General features: G+C 49.5%; 1 protein-coding gene across 2 annotated transcripts in view; it reads left to right on the top strand.

Annotated features, from left to right (window-relative positions):
• The window catches only part of MYO18B (myosin XVIIIB), a 250,417-nt gene that overhangs the window by 172,894 nt on the left and 54,169 nt on the right, over window positions 1–23,354 (top strand). For both annotated transcript variants that reach the window (XR_011541781.1, XM_070626960.1), the window contains exons 35-39: window positions 511–624; window positions 1,946–2,062; window positions 4,483–4,566; window positions 5,604–5,741; window positions 8,158–8,343. Coding sequence is in view for 1 of the 2 variants with exons in the window: in XM_070626960.1 (XP_070483061.1) it covers window positions 511–624; window positions 1,946–2,062; window positions 4,483–4,566; window positions 5,604–5,741; window positions 8,158–8,343 (639 nt within the window). In the remaining variant the exon portion in view is untranslated. The remainder of the gene's footprint in view (window positions 1–510; window positions 625–1,945; window positions 2,063–4,482; window positions 4,567–5,603; window positions 5,742–8,157; window positions 8,344–23,354) is intronic.

Genomic DNA, 23,354 nt, shown 5'->3' with positions numbered 1-23,354 from the left:
GTTAGAAATGTCTACTTGGCAAGTCCCCAGTGACCTCCAAGCACCTCCTCCAGGCAGCCTTCCCTGACCCCATCCCGGTCCCCAGGGTCCCCGTGCCCCCCTCCCTGTACTCCTCCTGAGAGGCTGTCATTACCTGTCCTTGCCGCTCTCCCCCACGGGAGGCCAGGGCCCGGCCTCACTGTTTCCTGCGTGCCCATGACTGGCCCTCAGTGGGCGTCAGCAGATGTTTGCTGAATGGAACTGGGGCCAGCTCCTGGCACTGAGGCCGGGGTGGCCTGGCCTTATTTCACGGGGCAGGGCCCGTTCAATTGTGGGCGCGCTCAGACCTGGCGGCCTCGGATGCAGGCACACTTGCTTCCCCGAATGTGGGCTGATGAACAGTTGTGAAGACACGGGGGCCGCCTGGGAATTATACCGCCGCGTGAGGGGGGCGGGCGGGGCTGGATGGAAGGACATACAAGGGGGCAGCAACGGGACTTCTCATTTCTCCTCCCCTCCCGCCTGGTCCAGCTGGAGCAGAGTGAAGCCAAGTGCGAGGACGCCTTGAAGACCCAGAAGGCGCTGACTGCCGACCTGGAGAGCATGCACAGCGAGCTGGAAAACATGACCCGGAGCAAGACCCTGGTACCTGTCCATTCCTGGGGCTGTGAGGACTCGGCCAGCATGGGCTCTGAGCTAGCATGGGCCTGCTGTGTGCTCAGCATGATAAGAGGGACTAGGGCACTCAGTGTACTGTAGTTGGAGGTACAGAGACACATTGTAGACCTACTGGGTGTTCCACACTGAGTATAGACATCCTACCATAGCTGAGCATTAGAAAGGTATAAGGACATCTATGAGCATCGACTATGCCTCTGCACAGGGAGGCTAGGAAACCTGTGTGGACCTAGTGTGTGCTCAGCACTGTGGGATGCATCTCATAGGAGCCTACCGTTTGCTTAGCACCCTAAGTGGGAACACCACTATCTATTGTGTGCCCACACCCACTCACCACTGTAAGTGGTTCTCAGTCATCTGTTGTAGTCCTACTGTGTGCTCATCACCATAGTCATTATTGTTGAGCTACTGCATGTCCATTCTTATAAGTGGAGACAAGGGCAGCCCTTATGTCCCACTTAGGCTCACTCCTAAAAAGGACCCAGTCATTTATATGGGCCTACTATGCGCTCACCACTGAACAGGGACAAAGGAACACACATTATGGATCTATTATGTTGGTGAAAACTGGGTGTGGGTTTCCAAGTCCCCTGGCTGGGCATACAGGGTTGGCTTAAATTTATACTTGACGTGTAAAATCCTAAAGTTTAGGTATAGCTAGAGATTTATAGGGAAAAGTTTGCCTTAAGATCTCTATTGGCCCTTTTGTCGCAGATTTTGTTTGCACTAGATTAAGGGGAACGTGCCCCCAAACATTCACACACATACACACACACACACACACACACACATGCAGGGATGAATGTACCCACTCACATATAAAATCACCAGACACACGTACAAAATAAAGGCCCTCGAGGGGAAAATATACATCTAAATGTCGCCATATTTATTGAGCACCTGCAGGCCAAGCACTGGGGATCTACCTGTGAACATAAATAAGTCCCTGCGTTCAGGGAGATTACAGGGTTTGCACTCACAAATATGTACCATGCACATTTAAAATGTGTGTGCAGATTCCCAGGTGGGCTTGCACAGACATACATCCATTCCCATACACACAGGCAACATTTACACAGTCCCATGCATGCCCAATACACACACATGCACACACACACACTCACAGAGCTGTCATACCCACAGCATGCGTTGACACACCCATGGCCACCCTTCCAGGTAGCAGTTCACTCACCTGACACACCCACGGGCAAGCGCCCTGTGGTCTTCATCAGCACTCTGTTGTCCCCCTCCCCCCACTGACCCCAGCCACTGTCCTGCCTCCCGCCAGGTGGATGAGCAGCTGTACCGGCTACAGTTTGAGAGGGCGGATCTCCTGAAGCGCATCGATGAGGACCAGGATGACCTGAATGACCTCATGCAGAAGCACAAGGACCTCATTGCTCAGGTAATGGCCTCAAGTGGAAGAAGGGTTGGTGGCCTCAGGCTGGATAGGTGGGGGATATTGAGCAGGTGATGTGGTTGGGCCACTCCCTGATCTCAGGACCTTGGAGATAAATGCCACAAAGATAAACAGAAGTGATGGAAGTTCACGTGGCCCTAAGGGAGGAGAATGTCACCTTCAGATGGTGTGTGCATCTCTGGAGGTCATCTCCACCAAGAAAGACTTTGACTTATTCATATGTCAATATACCCATCTACCCGCCCACATATCCATCCATCTATACGTGGAAATATTCTGTATCCACTATCTATCTGCTTATCAATGTACCCACGCACCTATCCAATCTTTTATCCACCCACCCACCTATCCATTCATCTATCCATTCACCCATTCATCCATCCATCCTTCTACCCACTTACCCATCCATCCACCCATCCACCTATCCATGTATCCATCCGTGCATCCATGCATCCATCCATGCATCCATGCATCCATCCATTCATCCACCCACCCATCCATCCATCCATCCACCCATCTATCCATCCATCCACCCATCCATCCATCTATCCATCCACCCATCTATCCATCCATCCATCCATCCGTCCGTCCATCCATCCATCCACCCATCCATCCATCCATCCTTCCTTCTACCTGTCCATCAACTTCTCCATCTACCCATTCATTCATTCATTCAGTATTTACTGAGTGCCCACTATGTGTCAGGTACTGTGTGAAATGCCAAAGATACTGTGTTGAGCAAAAGCACATCCCATTCCTGCCTTCTTGTGGCTCTTAGCTTCGTGGGCTGGGCAGACCTTATCACATAGACCCCAGAGCAGAGGGAAGACTTGAAAAGTGAGCTAAGAGTCCAGAAAGGAAATTAAAATGGTTCTGCAAACCTTGGCCTAGTTGGCGGCCAGGGAAGACTTCCCTGAGGAGGTGGCACTTGGCTGGAGATCTGAACGAGGAGCAGGAGTTAATTACACTGAAGTGGGATGGTGAGTGAACAGGGGAGTATTCCAGGCAGAGGGAACAGCACGCACAAAGGGCCTATGATGGTGCATCTGAGAGGCTGAAAGGAGGTCAGTGAGGGGAGCGTGGCATGAGATGAGCTCAGTGAGGCCAGCAGAGGAGGGCCAGATCAAGGTCTCGTAAGCTGTGATGAGTTTGGATTCTATTTTACATGTGATGGGAAACCCTGGCAAGCTTTTTAGGGGAAAGAGCAGGAGGAGAGGGTCAGCTCTACAATGACAGAGTTCGCCTGTCTCATCCAACGCTGTATCCCAGAGCCTAGAAGGGCATCTGGCACGGAGTAGATGCTCGGTAACTAGCTGCTGAATAACTGAAAGTGGCGGTCAGCCAGGGGAGCGACAATGGTGCTTGTGTCAGAAGATGGAGTGGAGATCACAGGAGTGGCTGGACCCAGGAGACAATGAGGAGCCAGGATGGCAGGACGGGGAGAAGCAGGGGCATTGGAGTGGAGCTGAGGGCTGCGATGAGGATCCCCTGCAGGTTTCTGATCTGCATAACTGGGGAGAACAGCCCCCCCAAGCAGTGAGCATCTTCCCCACATTAGACCCCCCAGAGGAGATCCATGGTGGAATGCCTGCCAGGCTTCAAAGGCATCCTACAGAGATTCCATCTGAGGGAATTTCCCCTAAACAGGGAATCATAATAACAAAAATAATCAATGCTATCATTAACGTTATAACAACCACCACAAAAATAGCCTGTGCCATCTTCTGCCTTTGCAAATCACACTTATTTTTGTTCGAAGTGGAAATTTCTTTATTTCTTCAATTACAAAGGCAGTATATTCACATGCCCATTATACATAATTTAAATAATAAATACGTGTGGGAAGTAGAAAGTGAGAGACCGCTTGCCCCCTGGAATCCCTCTCTTTGGACATAATCAGGCTTAACAGCTTGGTTTTCCTCTTTTTTAAGGACATTTACTGTCCATGGCCTCATTTAATCTCTCAACAAACCGTGTGCAGAGGGGCTGAGCAGATTCTCAGCCCATTGTACAGATGGGGATGCTGAGGTGCAGAGGGGTTCTGTGGCTTGTCGAGGCCGGTATCCAGCTCTAGAATCCCAGTTATCTGACACTCAGGATAGTTCTCTTCCCTTGGAATCTGGTCCCAGTGCTGTGGCCAGCCCATTTCCATCTGGGCTCTCAAGGGCATATAATAAAGAACTAGACAGTTGACCAAAGCTATAGGTTTTTACAGTGGGAATGACTCAGCGAACCTTGAGATGAAGGATGGTAGGGAGGATGTGAGAGGTGACGTTCTGGAAGCAGCTCCTGTCACAGAGGATCTGAGTGAGTTAGACATCTGTGGATGCAGGGAGAAGGGATGGACAGAGGTGGTTTTCCAACAAAGCCTGTGTTCTCAGGGTGACCTTTTTTTGTCTCCCCAGTCTGCGACTGACATTGGGCAGATCCAACAATTGCAGCTGCAGCTGGAGGAAGCCAAGAAGGAGAAGCACAAGCTTCAAGAACAAGTACGTGCTCAGAGCTGCCATATTGTTCGGGGAGGAAGGGAAGGGCTCCCTCTGGGACCCCCCCAGAAACTGTCATTCATTCATTCACTCATTCGCTCAACTTCAGTCTTGTGACAAATGAGTTGAGAACAATCCCAGCAGGTGCACACACATACACACACACACACACACACTAACTCCTGCCCGTGTCTGTTCAGCATCCAAATGTGCCCCGTGCAATGAGACTCATCAGCCATTCAGCGCAGGATTTTCTCCCTCTGAGAAATGGCTCCAAGGAAAAGGGGACGGTCTGTGCAAGACAGGATCATCATTCTCTGTGAAATCTTCCTTTGAAGTCACGCTTCCTCCTAACACCCCTGAATTGCCCTCATTAGCTAGTGGGTTGCTATTATCCAGGAAATTCTCAAAGTTCTAGAACTGTTGCACGTGGCTGCTGACGGTGGCTGTCGGAATGACTGAGTGTCCAGCAAACGTCCCTGGGCGCTGAGTAACAACAAGCACAAGAGAAATAAGAGCCCCAGTGGCCATTGCTGGGTACTTATTATGTACCAGGCACTGAGCTCCTTCAGTCCTCACACAAAAAAGGAAGAAATGGGGCTCAGGGAAGAGGACTGACTTACCCAGGCTCATCCAGTTGGAAAGTGGCGGGGCCTGGTTTTGAACCCTGATCTGTGTGCTTGGCTCCCAAACCCACTCTTGGTTGTGTCCTTTGATGCTGAAGCTTGCTGCTCACAGACTGGCTTTGCTCCCTTAGCAGAGCAGGGAGAGAAGGTAAGAGAAGTCTTACCTGATTGCAAATCTTATAGCTGAGGCTGAAGGCCCAGGAAATGTCACCTCCCAGCACCTGAGACCCAAGGGCAGGTTCTGGCGTGAAGGTCCAGATTGTACCCAGCAATTCTTGCTTGAGCATTCAACAGACAGCACCTGAGCTGAGAAGGAGGCGGTGTGAATGGGTCTGGGGCCGGGCCCTGCATGAGTCTCCATCCTGGGACTCAGGGCCATCAGGTGGCCAATGGCCCTCTTGGGTTTGCCCCCAGCTGCAGGTGGCTCAGATGCGCATCGAGTACCTGGAACAGTCCACTGTGGATCGAGCCATCGTCAGCAGGCAGGAGGCGATCATCTGTGACCTGGAGAACAAGACAGAGTTCCAGAAAGTGCAGATTAAGAGATTCGAGGTACTTGTGGACGTGTCAATGTTGCTCAGGGCTGGAGCAGCGCGGGCTTTTGTGTAAGCTCTGTCCATCCTTCCATCATCCATCAATCCACTCACATGCCTCCATCTGGATATATATTGCTCACCCGACTCCCACAGGGGTCCCCTCCTTCCCTCGCTCCCTTCCTCCTTTCTTCAACCACACTGCCCCACAAACTGCCTATCCATCACCCTATCCACCCCCATCTATCTCTTTCCATCTCCATCTACCTTCATCGGTCCATTCATCACCGCCTTCCATTTGTCCTACCTTTATCTCTTCATTCTTTTTCCTCCTCGTCTATTCTTTTTCTCTTCAGACCTTGACCTCTCTGTCTGCCCATGTTTTTATCCACTGATCCACTTCTGCCCATCTCCATCCACCTACTCCTCCATGAATGTGCCCAACACTCGTTATGAGCAGACCTTTATTTTGCACTTAGAGTGTGCTAGGCTGTTTTAACCGCATGAAAGACAGATGTATAAAACAGATTCTGCTTTCCAGAAGCATAGAGCTTTGTAGGAGGCGTGGGTAAGATATGTACATAAATACCCATCACGGGGAGAGAGGGCTGTGAGGTCTGGAGGACAGAGGTCTTTTCAGGCTGGGGAATCAGGGAGGCCTCCAGGAGGAGGTGGCATTGATGCTGGACCTTGAAGGACAGATTAAGACACGGATGGGTCAGGTGGGGTCCAATGATTATATTCAATTTAGCTCTATAGGCTAATGACATGAGACATTTACAGAGGACATCACCATTGTCAAAATCCTTCCTCATCAGCCGTTCCACTTGACCTTCACCACAGCCCCGTGGGGCTGGTAGGATAGAATGAGATGACCCCAGAGAGATCAAGTGACTTATTCAAGATAAAGCCGGGTAGTGTCAGTGACAAGAGTAGGTTGACACTTGCCCTTCACTCCGTCCTGGTCCCGGGCTGTAACTTCTCTGCGGCCAGCTGGCTTGCCCACAGTATGGCAGCGCATCTGGACAGTGGGAGGCTGCACTTTGCATTCTGAGACATTTTCTCCCAATGCTCTGTTGCGCCTTTGGTCTCTCAGAAGGCTGCCATGGATGAGGAACAGAGAAAAGTTCCTGTTCGTCTTAACTGTCAGTGGTTCTCGGAATTGCTCACAGGATCGCTCAAGGCATCATTGTCTCTGCAGATCACCCTGAAGCTTTGATCTACTATATTTTAAATGATTCGATACATAACATTGGGCCACATCACAGAACGTTTTTTCACTTGAGTCTAGCAGAGTCAAGTGATAGCCGAGAAGAAAAGAAACTGATGGTAGAAAAACATTAAATAGCAGATTCTATCTTCAGATTCATTTTTCCGCCTTGTCATCATTATTTGAATTTGGTGGAATTCCAGGTCCTTGAGACGGGGTGCCGGAGGACACAGTATGAGAACTACTCTTCCTCCTTCTGACCCTCCTGCTGCCCTTTGAACTTGTTGCTAAACTCCATTTGCAAGGCGAGGGGGGTATGAATAGTAAAGCTTTTTTTTCTTTCACGCCATTGTTCAGTCTCTGATCTGCAAAGGGGCTCAGAGTCCTCAGGAAGGGCCTGAAACATTCATGCGGGCTCCGCTCTGTGTCAACACTTGAGTATTTGCCCATCAGGATCGATCGGTTCCAGGCTTGTTGGCTGACTAATGAATTCTGCAGAACAGCCAGCCGTCGGGTTTGTTTTCTGTAGCACTGGCGATGCCCACAGCTCTTTGCCCTCTGTTGTTACGCTGTGTCCGCAAGGATTTCCTCCCGAGTAAAGGGGAAATGCCGTAAAGTCTTAGAGCTGGGGCTCATGGGAGATTATTTGTTCAATCTCCTCATTTTACAAATTGGGGAAACAGGAACCCATGTTGGGGAAGGGATTTTAATCTCCCAGCGTGATGCTTTCCCCACTGCACCACTCCACCTCCCAGATCTTGAGATGAATGAAGGCTGCTATAAATATTAATAATTCCCAACGCTTATCCAGCACGTCATCCACTAATGTGCCAGGCACTGAGTTAAGCCTTCTGCATAAGTTAACGTGTGCAGTCCTGACGGCATCCCTGGGACAAAGGTACTGTTAACATCCCTGTCAATCAGAGAGGTTGAATAACCTGCCCAAGGTCACACAGCCAGGAAGAGGAAGAGGTGGGACTTGAACCCAGAGCATATTCACAGTCAGGGTTCCCAACAGCATGCTACACTGCCCCTCAGAACAGCACTTATCACTGTCGAGGCTTTTAAAGTACATTCCTCATTTTTGTGTCAGTAGTCAGGATTAGTATCCTGATTATAAAAACACGCAGAGATTCGGCAAAGGATTTCTCTTCCTGCAGCCCACTGTTCCATGCCCCTGGCCTCTTAACTCCCAGGTGGGCGTGTGCTCTCTGACCCGCTCCAGGTCCTCGTGATCCGGCTCCGGGACAGCCTGATCAAGATGGGCGAGGAGCTCTCGCAGGCGACCACGTCCGAGTCCCAGCAGCGAGAAAGCAGCCAGTACTACCAGCGGCGCCTGGAGGAGCTGAAGGCGGACATGGAGGAGCTGGTGCAGCGGGAGGCGGAGGCCAGCCGCAGGTGCATGGAGCTGGTGAGTGCTGTCCCCAGCGCTGGCTCTCGTGTGATTGACAGCTTGGGACTGGGGAGAGAGTTCTCCCTCTTTTTGAACGGGAGACTCATGGATGCCTCTGGGACCTTTGGGTGAGCGGGAAACTGGGAGAACCTGAAAGAGGATGAATGGAGAGACGACGCTGCCATTGGCTGCAAGCCGAGGGGGCGGGCCCAAAGTGGACCAATGGCATTCCCTGCTGCTGGATGACGGCCCAGCGCCTTTCCATCTCAGACTCCAGACTTTCTTTTCCGCCTCCCTCTTTCCGCTCCAGAGGCAGGGCGGCCTCAGGCGGAGAGGAGGGCATCCACGTTTATTAAATGTCTGCCTTGCATTGAGTCTTAACATCCATAATATCATGTAATCGTCGTAACAACCCTGCGGAGCCCGGATTATTGTCCCATTTTACAGATGTGGAAACTGAGGCTTCAAAGAGATGAGATAGCTTACGTAAGGTCACACCAAGTAAGTGTGAGTGCGATTTCTGGGCTATTAACAGCAACAACAAAGATCGAAGGTAAAAGCAATAATGTTACAGCCACCATTTATTAAGCACTTGGTGTGTGCCAGCTTCTGGGTCAAATATTTCTCTTTTAAATCCTCCTGTCAGTACTGTGAGGTCGGTACTATTCTTATCTCCACTTTACAGGTGGGCAAACTGAGGCACGGGGACATCGACAGGCCAAACTGAGGCTCAAAATGGTACATCCACTTGCTAGTAAGAATTTAAGCCAGATCTGCCCAACTCTGTACTCTCTGCTTTTATTCACTAAGCCGTGCTTTGCTCCCTGGTGTGGTCCAAAGAACGTTTTAAAATTTGCTTCCTGCCCACTGGGAAGGTTTCTCCATGATTCGGTGTATTTTTCTGAGAACAGTTTCCTGCAGGGATCGCAGAGCATCGGAGAGAGCCTGCTTCTCCTTTTCCCTGCGAGGCCAGATATCTCTGACTCCAGATATTTGCTTCTGTGACCGGGGAGGCATCTGGTACCCCATGAAGTCTTCACTGAGACAACCCACAACAGGCTGAGGCTTGGGGCAGAGGTCTATAAGTCAGTCATTATCTCATTCCAGCCCTGTCCACCCTGGTTTTGTGACAGGTCTCACCGACTTGTCCTCCTGCAGCAAGTATATTTCTCGGGCCACTGCCTCTCACGGCCAGTGTCATCCCCATCAGTTTTACCCTTGACAAGGCAGCAGCCTGGCTGGTATGTGGGGGGGAGCGGGGGGCAGGGAGGTGAGGCCCGGCGCAGAGACCCAGGTCCCCAGACACAGTCGGAGCCCCGTGACTGGCCGTTCCTCCACCCTCCGTGGCTCTGGGAGAGAGAAAGGCTGTTTCCCCCAACTGACAGGAAACCTTCCTCATTAGCCAGCCCTGCTTCTCATGCAGCTGAGTTCTCCTCCTGCCAGCTCCGGCTGGGAGTGACAGAACATCCGTCGTCTTTCTGCTCTGATGTCTTCTTTAACTGACCCAACACCTGGACATTCCGGCCAGATCAAACAGAGATTTCATTCCTCTCTCTTTTGCTCTCTTTTTCTTCCTCTGGCTTCTCTCTTCTCCTTCCCTCTCTTCCCACTTCCCTTTCTCTGTCCCCATTTCTAGGGATGGATTAAGATCTTTAAAAGCCCTAAAATACTGAAAAGATTTTAGGGCAACCCCCAGACATGAATCAAAGTAGAAACAACACAAAACCGTAAGACACAAAGCTTGCGTGTATGCTGAAATCAGACCTGCGTCTGTCTCTGTTTTCCGATTGCAAGATTCTGGCTCAGTTTCCCGGGGCTAAACTTTACTCTGCTGTGATTGGGCAGCGTATCCATTTCCTTGGGCCACTGTAATAAATTACCAAAAACGGGGTAGCTTAAGACAACAGCAACTTGTTCTCTCAGTTCTGGAGGCCAGAAGTCTGAAATCAGGTGTTGGCAGAGCCACGCTCCCTCTGAGACTCTCGGGGAGGATCCTCGGCTGTGGCCGCATCACTCCAGTCTCTGCCTCCATCTTCACATGGTCCTCATCCCTGTGTTTGTGTGTCTCAAATATCCCTCTGCCTTTTTCTTCTAAGGGCGCCTGTAACTGGATTTGGGGCCCACCCTAAATCTAGGTTGATTTCATCTCAGATCCTTACCTTAATTATATCTATAAAGACCCTTTTCCCAAATAAGGCCGCATGGATAGGGTCCGGTGGACATGACTTTTGAACTCCCTTCAGCCCACACAGGAGGGAAGGGCAGGTGCTATTCATCTGGCATTCTGCAGTGATCCCCACGGCTTGTTTCCTCGGTGATTCTGTGGATGAGCCAGGCTGAAAGGGACAATGTCAGGCTGGCCGATCCTTCCTAATAGTGGATGTCCCAGACTCACCAACCTATTTGCCCTCAAATATGCCCCTTGCCTTTGGGCCCTGGCATGTTTCCACTGGGAGAAGGGAGGAAGTCATGTTTTCCTGTATCGTTACATTTATTTATCCAACATTTATCTATTCACCACCACTATGGCCGTGTCACAGGGATGGGGATTGGTGGAGAGGGGCAAGGAGGCCTAAGGTCCCTGCTTTGTAGAAGCTCACAATGCGGACGAAACACAGCTCAGTGGGAGAGTTCAATGAGCAGTGTCATTTTAAGACAAACGCTGTTGCCGAGGCCCCTCCCACTGGCGTGGCATCCTGGTACTTTGCAGGCTTCTCATCTCCCCTCTCCAGGTCCATGTCAAGTCACGAGTTTGCCTTCCCCCATCCCATCCCTGTAAGACGGGGGCAGCTGCTCTGTGTCATGCGTTCTCTATAGACTTCACCAAAAGCTTGCAAGGCAGTCCGGGTTCTGCTTCTTTCATTCCTGCGAGATGTGTCTCTAGTGTTTCCTGTGCGCCAAGCCCTGTGCTAGATGTTGGGATCCAGCGGGGAACAAGACACGCTCTTGCCTTCAAGGAGCCCATGCTGAACGGAGAGAGATGCCTAAGGCCGTCGCGAGTGTATTTTGTACAATTCTCTGTAAGGGACGCCCAGGGCTTCCACGGGCAAAACCCGGCGTCTGTGTTCTGGGATGTGGGGGGTTCTCAGATGACCCACGCTCACCACCACAAGTCATTTCTTTGGGTAAAGCATTGCCCTCTTCACCTTCCATGTATGAAATTCCAATCTCCCTGGGAGGGATAGAATGAATTTCCTGTCTCCGTAGTCCAAGCATTCATTCATTCATTCATTCATTCCCTGGACAAACATTCCTTGAGTCGCTCTATGCTCAAGCTCTTTGCACGTGTTGTCTCCTTTCACACTTATGTCGACCTTAGCAGGAGGAGAATGTGGAGGTGCAGATGTGTGAGGTGGCTTGCCTGGGAGTACAGAGTTCAGAGTGGCAGAGCTGGTCTTGGTGGCCCTGTGTGTCCAACTCGAGTGCTACCAATGGGAAACCATGCTGTCCTTTCGCCCAACCCTGCTGAAAAATGGCTCTGCTCTGGGGGACTGCCAGAAAAGGGATCCCGCACTCTGGGCCCCGCTGAGAAGCGAGAAGGATGTTGATGGATCTCCTCTCAGTGTTCCTTCCCTCCTGTCCCTGGCCTGTACCATTTGTCACTGTTGGTGTTGGTTTAAAGGGCTGCGAGTTGTTTCGTGTAAATGATTTACACCTCTAGCTGGCACACCGGCACGTCCAGATCAGGATCAATTACCCTGCCCATGGAACTTCTCTTCCCGGAAAAAAGAAAAATGAGGTTTTGCCATTAATTTTAGTAAATGTACTATTCCTGGCGACTCCCAGAGCCATTATGGAGAAAAGAATCTTCTGGCTCTAAATCATTCAAGTCCGTTTGTCACTGGAGCGACGACACAGCTCATCCGTGGATTTATATCCTGTTGGTTTTCAATAGTTACAGAGCCCAGGGGAAAGCACCTTGGCCCCAGGACGGGGTATTCAAGGGAGGTCAAGGGCAGCTGGAAGAGCTGAAGGTGACAGGAAGGCCTGCCCTCTGCCTCCTTTTGGCCAACGCGCCCATTGTGGAGGCTGCAGCCGTTGCGTTTACCCTTCATGTCACCTTGGCCTCTGGTCTCAACTTTCCCCTGGGTCAGACGTCCTTATCACAGGCTTCCTGGTCTTGAAAACCTCAGATGGGGCTTCCGCTCACTATTGTGCATCCCCCCAGTGACCTGCAGTAGGAATCGCAGTGGCCTGCCTCCCCCTGCCTCACACAGATGAATGGTCAGGCCCGCTCGTTTTAATTTATTTAGGTATTTTTCCAATCCTTTCCCTCCTGTTCCATCCCAGCTTCCTCCATCTTTATTGAATCTCCAACCCCTCTGGTCGGGGCCTCTACAGTTGCTTTCTAACTTGTTTCCCCACTGTTCCTCCACTCTTGCTTCTCTTGCAGAACTTTCCAGAAGGGTTGCATTTTACCATGCTATTCTCCTGCTAAGAAATCTTCCATGGCTCTCCGTGGCCTTCAGAACAAAGACCCAATTCCTTCCCAGGGCCTCTGACATCTGGCCTCTGTAGATTTTTCTGCTGTTGCTTGTCTGCTGCTTATCACCTTGCATGTTAAGCAAGTGTGCAGGACACAATGCTATGTTCTTTCTTGACTCCTCACCTTTGTTCTCATGCATTCCTCTGCCTGCCTGTTCAACCTTCAAAATTCAGATCGGGTCTCATCTCCAGGAAGCCTTCACTAGGTTAAGCATCTCCTTTGGTCCTGTGTTCCCCCATCCATGCCTGTATCACTCAGTTGTTGCAATTGCTTGCATTTTTGCCTTCCTAGACGGAGGGCCCCTGAGAGAGGGATTGGGTTTGGTTTGACTCTGGGTCTCCGGCCTCCAGTTCAAGGTCAGACATAGGGTAGATTCTCAGTAATTGTTTGCTGACGTTTCCCCAACATTTGGAGGTTTTGCCTCCTAAGAGAACAGTTTGAAAAGTATATCTTAAAAATTAGAACTTTCAGATCAATAAAGTTTTGTTTGAGTCGTATGTGCCTGTCCCTGTGCTTGATATTAGGAGTGATGCAAACATGAATGGGTCAGGGACTGTGCTCTTGGAGAGCTCGAGATCAAGGGCAGATGCATGTGTCCCTAAATAATTCTGATATAAGATGGGATGTGTGGGCACAGGAGGAAGTGGTTTGGAGCAGCCATGAGACCCAGCGAAGATAGCAGCTGTGCAGGGAAATGCATCGTGAGTTTCCTCAGTGATGGGGCAATATTGGCTGGCAGGTTTGGGGGAGCAGTGGTCCCACCATGGTCATCGTGACCTCCTCATACTTGCATTCAGCAAATGTCTAGTGAATGCCTGCTGTGTGTCAGGCAATGTTCACGTCTCCAGAAATGCAGAGAAACCACGTATCGGATATAAACACAGACTCCTCAGCTCCTCCTTTCTTCCTTCCTTCCTTTCTTCCTTCCTTTTCTTCCTTCTCATTGCAGCTCCCCCATTGAATGCCAACTGCAAAGGTCCTTTCTCTGTCTCCCAATCCCCTCTTTTCTGCTGTTTCCCATGCTCCTCTTCAGCTATCACTTGTCTAGGCATGGACATGTTATTTCTCTCTCTTTGATTCCCTCACAGAATTGCTCTGACTCATGTTGAGGGGGAGGGTGTGTATTTGTTTCTTAGGGCTGTCATAACAAATTACCAAAAACTGGTTTTCTTAAAACAGTAGAAATGTATCCTTTTACAGTTCTGGAGGCCAGAGACTAATAAGCAAGATGTCGGCAGGGCCATGCTCCCTCTGAAGGCCCCAGGGGAGAATCCTTCCTTCCTCCTCCAGCTTCTGCTGGCTCTGGGCATTCCTTGGCAGTGGCAACATAACTTTAGTCTCTGGCTCCATGTTCACGTGACCGTCTTCTCTATCTCCATATCATCTCTTCTTCTTGTAAGAACACTAGTCATTGGATTTAAGGCCCCCCTAATCCAATAGGACCTCACCTTAACTCATTACTCCTGCAAAGACCCTATTTCCAGGAAGGTCACATTCTGAGGTTCCAAGTGGACATGAGTTTTGGGGGGACACTTCAGCCCACTACCAGGTGGTGGAAAGAGCACTGGAGTTGGAGTCTGAGACCTTAGGCAGCTGAGTTACCATTGCAGAACTTCAGTTTCCCCATCATCATAAATCAAGAGGGTAAAATGCGGCCAATGTCACTGGGTGGCTGTGAGGATTAAATGAGATGATGTGTATAAAAGTGCCCACTGATAGCACACAGTAGGCACTTAATAGATGCTACTTTGTCTTCTTTCTCCTTCTGCTCCTCCTCTAGCTCTCTTTCTTCCTCTGCTCAAACTTCACCATCCGTCTGCCAGCTCCACTTCTGCATCCCGTACACTGTCCACGATGGTGGATGCTGATGCTGATGCGAGCTAGGATTTGTTTACCACTTACTGTGTGCTGGGCAGCACGTTAAGTACTTTGCGTGGGTTCTCTCATTTAACCTTCTCCCTTTAAGCTAATTATCCCTATTTTACTAACAAAGATACTAAGAGCCAGAGAGCTGAAGCGACTTCTCCAGAGTCACGTTCCCAGCAAGTGGCAGAGTCAGAATTGGAACCCAGATCTGAGCCACTCAAACCCATTCTCTTCCTCGTAAGTTGTAGACTCGTGGCATTTACTCATTCACGTATGTTTTTTATAAAGTGAATCATATAAATTAACACTGCTTCTGATTCTGTAATATAGGGTTTCTCAACCTTGGCATTATTGACATTTTGGGTCGGATAATTGTCTGTTGTGGGGCTGTCCTGTGCCTTGTAGGATCCTTAGCAGCAGCCCTGGCCTCTAAGGACTGGACGCAAGTGGCATCACCCCCCTCCCCCATCCCCTGCCAAGTCATCACAGTCAAGAATACCTCCAGACTTTGCCAAATGTCCCCTGGGGGCACAGCCACCCCCAGTTAACAATCCTGCTCTGCTCCCATCCTCACAATAACTCTTAAGGCAATGCCTATGGTACGCCCCATTTTCCAGATGATCAAACTGAGGCTCTGGGGAGGGGAGGGGTGACAGGATGTGTCCAAGGTCACAGAAAAACTGGAGCTGGGGGCACATTAGGAAGAGAGAAATTCAAGGATGGAGGAGGAGGCAGCTTAACTCCCTCCACACGCAGGAAAAAGACAGTAGCGGTTCCAGCCAAATCTAATCCCAGCCCTTCTGAGCCCCAGAGGCGACTTCACAGCAGAATCTAATTCTGAGTGGAATCGAAGGCCTCGCCGCAGACTGTGTACTTTTAATAATGTTTAAATAAAACATGGGAGCCTGGGTGTGATCTCCTCGCTGAGCCTGGCTTGTCAGCCACCCGGGCAAAGTCATAAATAGTTAAAAGACAACCACTTATGGCTCTACTTCTGTTAAACCCAGCATCAATTATATATGGTCCATGAATTATTTAGTTGGTGTTACTTTGGGGTATATTTGCCACCTTCGGGGGGGGAAATGAAAAGAAGGTGAGGCCTAAAACAGATGAGGGGCCAGCCCCGAGAGAGCCTCGGCTCCCTTCTGGGAGGGTGAATTTCCCTGGAAGGAGAAAGCCTCCTCCTGGTGTGATTGACAGGTCAGCATGAATTGGGATCCCAGAGGACTCGGCCAGACCACTGGGAGCAAAGCTTGTGGTGTGCTTGTAGATGTTTAACAACCGGTTCTCCAGGGCCGACAGCCTCCTGGTTTAGTGTTTACCCATCTTTGCGGTATAAATCACCCCCCAGCCCCAGGACTGATTTCAGGCTAACGACATGATGTCACTGGATGCGGAACCGGGAAGCCATGTACAGTAGCACACCCTTTTTTGTTTTGTTTTGTTTTGTTTTTTGAGGAAGATTAGCCTGAGCTAACATCTGCTCCCAATCCTCCTCTTTTTGCTGAGGAAGACTGGCCCTGAGCTAACATCCGTGCCCATCTTCCTCTACTTTATACGTGGGACGCCTGCCACAGCATGGCTTGCCAAGCAGTGCCATGTCCGCACCCAGGATCCGAACCCACAAACCCCGGGCCACTGAAGTGGAACGTGCGAACTTAACTGCTGCGCCACCTGGCCGGCCCCTTGTAGCACCCCCTTACATAGCATTTCCACCGTACAGATATGAAAAACAGAAATAACTTCAAAAGCGTAGATAATAGTCAGATGTCAGTAAAAGAATTAGGAAGCAATGAGTTTGGAGTGGGTGTCACCTTTCTTTTTAATACGATTTATTTAATTGTGAGTCTATACCCTTTAATTCTTAAGAAAAGTTATAACAACTGGCTCGCAATATTCCTGAAAATCGAGCAATCTGCTCTCGCAAGCTGGTGGGAGCTGGTTCCAGCATCCCGCTGGCTTGGCGTCTCCTTGATGGGGTCTCTGTGCCCCGGTTAGGAGGCCTTGGTGGTGAGCAAGGAACCTGGAGTCACAAGGCTCCCCAGTCAGATCCCACTGCTCACTGCCTGTCTTGTTTTTAAGCAAAATTACTTCACCTTTAGGACCGACCCTGTCATCTTCAGGGTGTTCTGTCCGCTCGTGTATAAAATGGGGACAATTACGTCAGCTCAGATAGATAATTCACGCCACGCTTCTGGCTCTGCCTGTCGCATCAGTACCTCTGAGGGCACGCTGGCTCTCCATCTTTCCCTCTTGTCCACGTTCTCCTGTTTTCTGAGAATCTGGCCACATCTGGTAAGGGCCCTAGGAAGCCCAAAGCGAGATTCAGTCGTTTTCATGTTTGTTATTGTTTTTTCTTGTTTTGGTTTTCAGCCACCCAAAGACCCAAGTTTCCAAACACTCAGTCAGAGCACAGCCCCTCCCACCCCTGGCCCAGAGGCATTCACCAAACCCAGTTAAGGGTTTCCTTTTAAAACGCTCTCAGTGCTTTCCTCCTGCAAATGGCTATGAACCTCAGAGCATAAAGATGAATTATTCTGGCTGGGAACTGGAGTGTTTAAAAAGGCATTCCATATGGAGGGCGCACGGGGCCACGAACAGGGTGTAAATAACATCTTCTACGGTTCTCCCGACACGGAGAGAGCTCTCCTAATTACGGCCCGTTATCTCAGCGTGATCCAGAAAGACCCAACACGTTTATAAACTCCCTCTTCACAGCCGGCTGCACTCCCCGCTCTTAATTGCCTCCCGCATTTTCGGAGAGCTGGCCAGGGAAATGGGGGGTGTTTCTGTCATTCTCCTCTTTCTAGGCATCGTGGTCTCCTGTTTGTACCCCCACAAAGGTTTCTGTACAAAAGAAACTCAATCCTAAAAAGGATTTAGGACCCGGGGTCGCCAGCCCCAGACACGTTTCTGAAACGGAGTTCTTCCAAGCTGTTTTGATCCCAAATGCCAGATGCGCTCGTCTCAATTCGAGAGGTGTTATCATCTAATGAAATGAGTTTCTTTGCGCCTGCCTCTCAGATGAAATATCTTGATAATAAAATCTATTACCGAAAGCCTACCTAGGAATAATTGGGTCTATTACTCCCTGACTCCTGGCTTTGTTTCTGCATTGAAAACAGGCTCTCTCGTAATTAATCAGAATTTAAAGTTGCTAATACCAATTACAAATAATATGTGGAGTCTTGAGATGGCAAACAGAAGAGCAGATACTAATCTTGTCCCCTGAGACTTCATCAATTGAACTTTTGTCACTCTAGACTTGCTGGAAATTAGGAGTAACTTAAGTCTGCCATGTTAATTACTTAAAAAAAACAGGGGGAGTAATATTGATGGAATGTTGCAGGTGTACATTAAATTATTCAAATATATCCAACTCAAATTGTTTAGAGGAGATTATGCTTCGCTTAATTGCATGTCAGACAGGCTGGGGAAGGTTAATCTTCACAATCGGAAGCACGATCGTTGTTACAATTGGACATCTTCAGAAGGTGGTGGTCCCTAGGAAATCCAGGAGGCCTCAAATCAGACTTTTAAGGTTCTGATTTTATTTCCAAACTATAATTTGGTTTGAAGGGTAATTCATCTCTTTTTTGGGTGCTCTTTTATTTTTTCGGCTGAGCTTAAACAATGAGAAGGCAGGAGACCTCGGAACTGGAGGAAGGACCAAGCAGTGGGAAAGAAAATGGTTTTACTGGGAGAATTGGCTGGTTTGGAATTGCAAGTGTATGTTGTGGGCAAGGATGAGTGAACTGGTCTGAGTGATGGTGATAAGTGACAGAAACAAAATTCAAATTGGCTTAAGCAAAGGGAACTTACTGGGTCATCTAGTGAAAAAGTCTAGTGACCTCTGGTTTTAGGCCCAGTGGAATTCAAGGACTGAAATGATGTCAACAGGCTGTATCCAGTGTCCTGGGGCCAACGGGTACCAGCTTGCCAGAGCTAACTGTGCACATCTCTTCCCAACTCTGTAACTTTGTTTTCACTGACATCATGTTGGTAGACTGACATTAGCCATTGACGCAGGATTTACTCCATGGAAATTGGCAAGTGCTATAAACCAGAGATTTTCTTTTCCCTCAGAGGCAATTTTAAACATTTCCCAGCACATCATTGGCTGAATTCTTCTTTCCATCCATTCTCAGGTAAGCGTTCCCTTCCCAGCGGCAACAGTCAGGCTGAAAAATGACCAGCTGCTCAACCTCAGTGATAAGAAGGTCTCTTGTACCCAACAGCTCAAACAAAGGTCCAGAAATGGAATCTCACGGATTCTGATTGGTCTGGTTTGGGTCACGTGCCCATCCCTAAACCAAGCACCAGTGCTGGAAGGATGCCGTCTTGGGTTGGACGGTTCTGGGATACACGCTCAGCCTTGAATCCAGGAGTAGAGTCAGCCCCATGCTACCCACATGCATGGAGAGTAGGGGAAGAGGAGTTACCCCAAGGACAACTGGACTGTGGGTACCAGAGGAAGGGGTCTAGACTCCCCCTAGAAGGAGGTCGTATCTGTGAGCCTGAGCCTCGCTGACTTCTCTCTGCTCCGCCCCAGGTCCCTTTTAGGTTTTCTCTTCTCTTCTCGGTCTCTTGCTTCCCACTTGATGTTCTCATCCTCTGTTTTACTTATTTTCTGTTATTCCCGGGGCTGGGAGCTCCCAAAAGTAAGATGGAGCCAAGAGAGGAAGAGGAGGCTGGAAGAGGCGGCCTGATGTTCCTGTGTGTCTCCTCAAGGGAATGGCTCTCAGAGTGGGAGGAGCCTGCCTTGAAGCCAGGTCCTGGATTTGCCCCACTTCTGCCTCCCACCGACTGTGTGACCTTAGGCCTGCCTCTCCCTGTGCTGGACTCACTTCTTTCTTTGTGAAATGGACCGGCTGATCTCTAGGGCTCTTCCTGCTGAGATACTGGGCAAGTCTAGAGCTAGTTGGTCACGGAGCTGCAGGCCTTTGGAGTGTCTCAGAGGGCTGGTAAGTCATGGTGACAGCCTCCTCTGGAAAGAGCACATCCCTGCACCCCAAGACCTCTGCACACAGTTACAGAATCTCAGACCTGAAGGTTTTATCTCATCCAATGCTTGCCAGGCTCAGTCTGGTGGAAAGGCCACTTCTGGTTATGCAGCTGCAGAGTTGGAGAAATCCCTACCTCCGTGGGCAGCCACATCCCTGTAGACACCTTCCTCTCTCCAGAGCATCCCAGACTGTTTCTATACCACCCCCACAGCTGGACTCCAGATGTGTCACTTTATCTCTGGGGATTTGGTTTCAGAGGGTAGAGGGACACCTCCTCGCTTCTCTCACCTGGGAGACAAGGCGTTATCCAGAGACTGCCTAGTTTTGCTTTATTTTTATTTATTTATTTTTTTGGTGAAGAAGATTGGCCCTGAGCTAACATCGATGCCAATCTTCCTCTATTTTATGTGGGATGCCACTACAGCGTGGCTTGACGAGCGGTGTGCAGGTCCGCCCCAGGGATCTGAATCCACAAACTCTGGGCTGCCAAAGGGGAGTGCACGAACTTAAACCACTATGCCACCGGGCCGGCCCCTGCTTTATTTATTTATTTTTTTGAGTAGCTAGACCCTCTTTAAAATCCACAGCTAATGCGCATCTGTGATAAATAGAAGCAGAGCTCTCCGTCGGGTCTCACCTGCTCTCACCCTGTCCCCTTGAAGCAGCGCCACAAAACACGGCTGGACTGGGGCTCGGCCATCTGCAGTAAGTGGGACAAATCTGGCCTGCCTACTGGTTCTTTTATAAATAAAGCTTTATTGGAACACAATGACAATAAGTTATGTATTGTCCCTGGCTGCTCTCACACTACAATGGCAGAGATGAGTGTGTGACAGAGACCATTTGACCCATAAAATCTAAAATATTTTATAGAAAAAGATTGTTTGCTTTTGCCCTAGAATATTGCTTGGCACATAGTAGGCATTCAAAAAATGCATGTTGAAGAAAGGGCAAAGAACCGGGAATAAGCAGACCTAGATGTAGATCTCAGTTCCCTAACTTCCCTACTGTGTGACTTTGGTCAAGACAGTCACCTTCTCTGTGTCTCTGTTTTCTTATAAAATGGGGACAGTCAGTGCAACGCCCCCGCAGCACTGTGGGGACGGTTTAATGAGAAATGCACTGAAATGCTTATCGCAGTGCCTAACACAAGGGAAGCTCACTGTCATCATCATCATCACCATCATTGTCTCAGTCCATGCCGGCTGCTGTCACAAATACCACAGACTGGGTGGCTTACGAACAACGGAAATTTAGTGCTCTCAGTTCTGGAGGCTGGAAGTCCAAAATCAACGCGTCAGCATGCTCATATTTTGATGAAGATCCTCTCCCTGGTTCATGGCTGGTGCCTTCTTACTGTGTCCTCAGATGGTGGAATGAGCTAAGGATCTCTCTGGCCATTTTTATGGGAGTGCTAATCTCATTTACGGGGGCTCCACCCTCATGACCTAATCACCTAGAAAGGCCCCACCCACTAATACCATCACCTTGGGGAGTAAGATTTCAACGTATGAATTTGGATGTGGGGGACACAAGCATTCAGACTATAGTAATCTTCATCATCATCACCATCACCACCACCGTCATCACACTACCACCATCACCATCATTATTATCATCATAATCATCGTTACTCCATCATCATCACAATCATCATCACCATCATTATCACTACCAGCACCACCTCATCGTCATTGCCATTACCTCCATCCCCACCACCATCATCATCAATATCACCATGACCACCGTCACTGCCGTCACCATCATCATCCTTATCACCATCGTCACCATGACTACCACTGTCATCATCATCGCTGTCATCATCTTCATCACTGTTAGTATGACTACCACCACAAGCTCATCATCATCACCATTACTGCCATCCCCATCATCATCATCAACATCACCACTACTACCATCACTACCGTCGCCTCATCCTCATCACCATCCCCGCCGTGAGCATCACCACCATCACCGTCATCGTCACTATCACCATCATCACCACAAAAGTGAGACCCAGAGCAGAGAGCACCACAGAGCCCCTTCAACTGCAGGCAAACTCTGAGCTTCAAAACAGGGGTACAAGTCTAGGCCAGTGGTTGGATCATTTCCAGTTTGACAATTCTGGGAATTCTGTCCCCCATGTGCTGCATCTCCCCTTGTGACCCGTGGGTTCATAGCTGCCTCCTTATTTGTGCTCAGTGCCCTAGGCGTCAGCTTCATTGGAATTCTGCTCTTTCCCCAGACTTGCCTTGGCTGAATTCCAGGTAAATGACGCGGAGCCCATCCTGCCACATGTCACCTCTGCCGCCCGCTCGGATAATTAGAATCAACACATTCGTTTCCCTAACAGCCTTCTCATCTTCCCCCTGAAAAGTTTTAAAAGGGAAAAAGAAAGGCAAAAACAAGCTACATCTGGCCTTGTTCAGGCAATTTGCAGCTGTCCACAGCTGACATCCACCCGGCTGGGTGGCAGAGCGAGGCTTCCTGTCTGCTTTGGGTGGGAGATGGTGTCGTTGATGCTGTCGTTCGAGTCTGGCAGCGGCTTAGACACAAAGCGTCCTGCTGGAGGGAAGCTTATAAACAAACTCTCAGGGGGAGTCCTTCAGCCTCCTGCCTTTGTGAACGAATTGCTTGGTGGGTGGGGAGAAAAAAAGAAGACGGATGTTGCTTCTCAGCAAACAAAAGGAGAAGAACTCGAGAAATAAGACGGTTTTCCCTTCTTCCCGAGAACCTGACAGAACCTCCCAGGGTGGCACCCAGCTAGTAACTGGATGTTCTGTGCCAGGGATCGGCAAATATTTTCTGTAAACGGCCAGCTAGTAAATAGATTTTGTGGGCCACACTGTCTTTATCACAAAAACGTCTGTCATTGCAGCACAAAAGCAGCCATAAACAATACGGGAATGAATGAGTGTGTGTGTTCCAATAAAACTTTATTTACAAAAACAGGTGGTGGGCCAGATTTGGCCCACGGTCTGTGGTTTACCAATTCCTGCTGGAATCTCTATTGGAAGGAAAAGTGGAGTAGGGGATCGATAGCTGAGTTAGGTTTCAATCCTGGCTCTAGCCCTTCGAGACGTATGTCCTGGTCATACACCTGGGCAAGCCACCTGTCTTCTCTCAGTCTCAGTTTCCTCATCTGTTAAATGGGTTATAAGGTAGTCAGGAGAGTGAAGGAGCGTCTCGCACGTATTAAAAGGTCAATAAATTATAACCCTCTCTAGTACTAAGCTTCTCACCCTTGCTGAAAATCATGAGGGATGAAAGAAGGCCATGTGAGTGCCTTCCTGCTGGCCCCAGCTCCCGTGACAGGTTCAGTGACAAAGATCTTTATGTAGCTCATTTGAAAGTCTAGCGGCTTTGAGTTTCTCAAGGCTGATCCTTTTCTTGTCCGTTTCTGCCAGCGCCCCGCCACACCAGGACGCCTCCCCTGGCTCAGCCGACCCTGCTGTCATCACAGAGGGGCTGCCTTGGCTGCAAAACCCCAAGTTCACAAATCAAGATTCTGTGTCCACACATCTGCTGTGGAGAGCGAGCAGTTTCTGTTGTGGTTTATGTGGGGCCATCATTAACGACTGTGTCTGCAAGTCAAGGATGCTGTGTTTCAAATCTAACGAGGATGTTTGCCTTGTAACTGGTGTGAGTTTTGGACAGGGTCTTGGGGACCA

The sequence above is a fragment of the Equus przewalskii genome, chromosome 7, assembly GCF_037783145.1.
Source record: "Equus przewalskii isolate Varuska chromosome 7, EquPr2, whole genome shotgun sequence".
Taxonomy (NCBI): Eukaryota; Metazoa; Chordata; class Mammalia; order Perissodactyla; family Equidae; genus Equus; species Equus przewalskii.
Note: the sequence above shows the minus strand (reverse complement) of the source record. Positions and strands in the feature narration are given on the sequence as shown.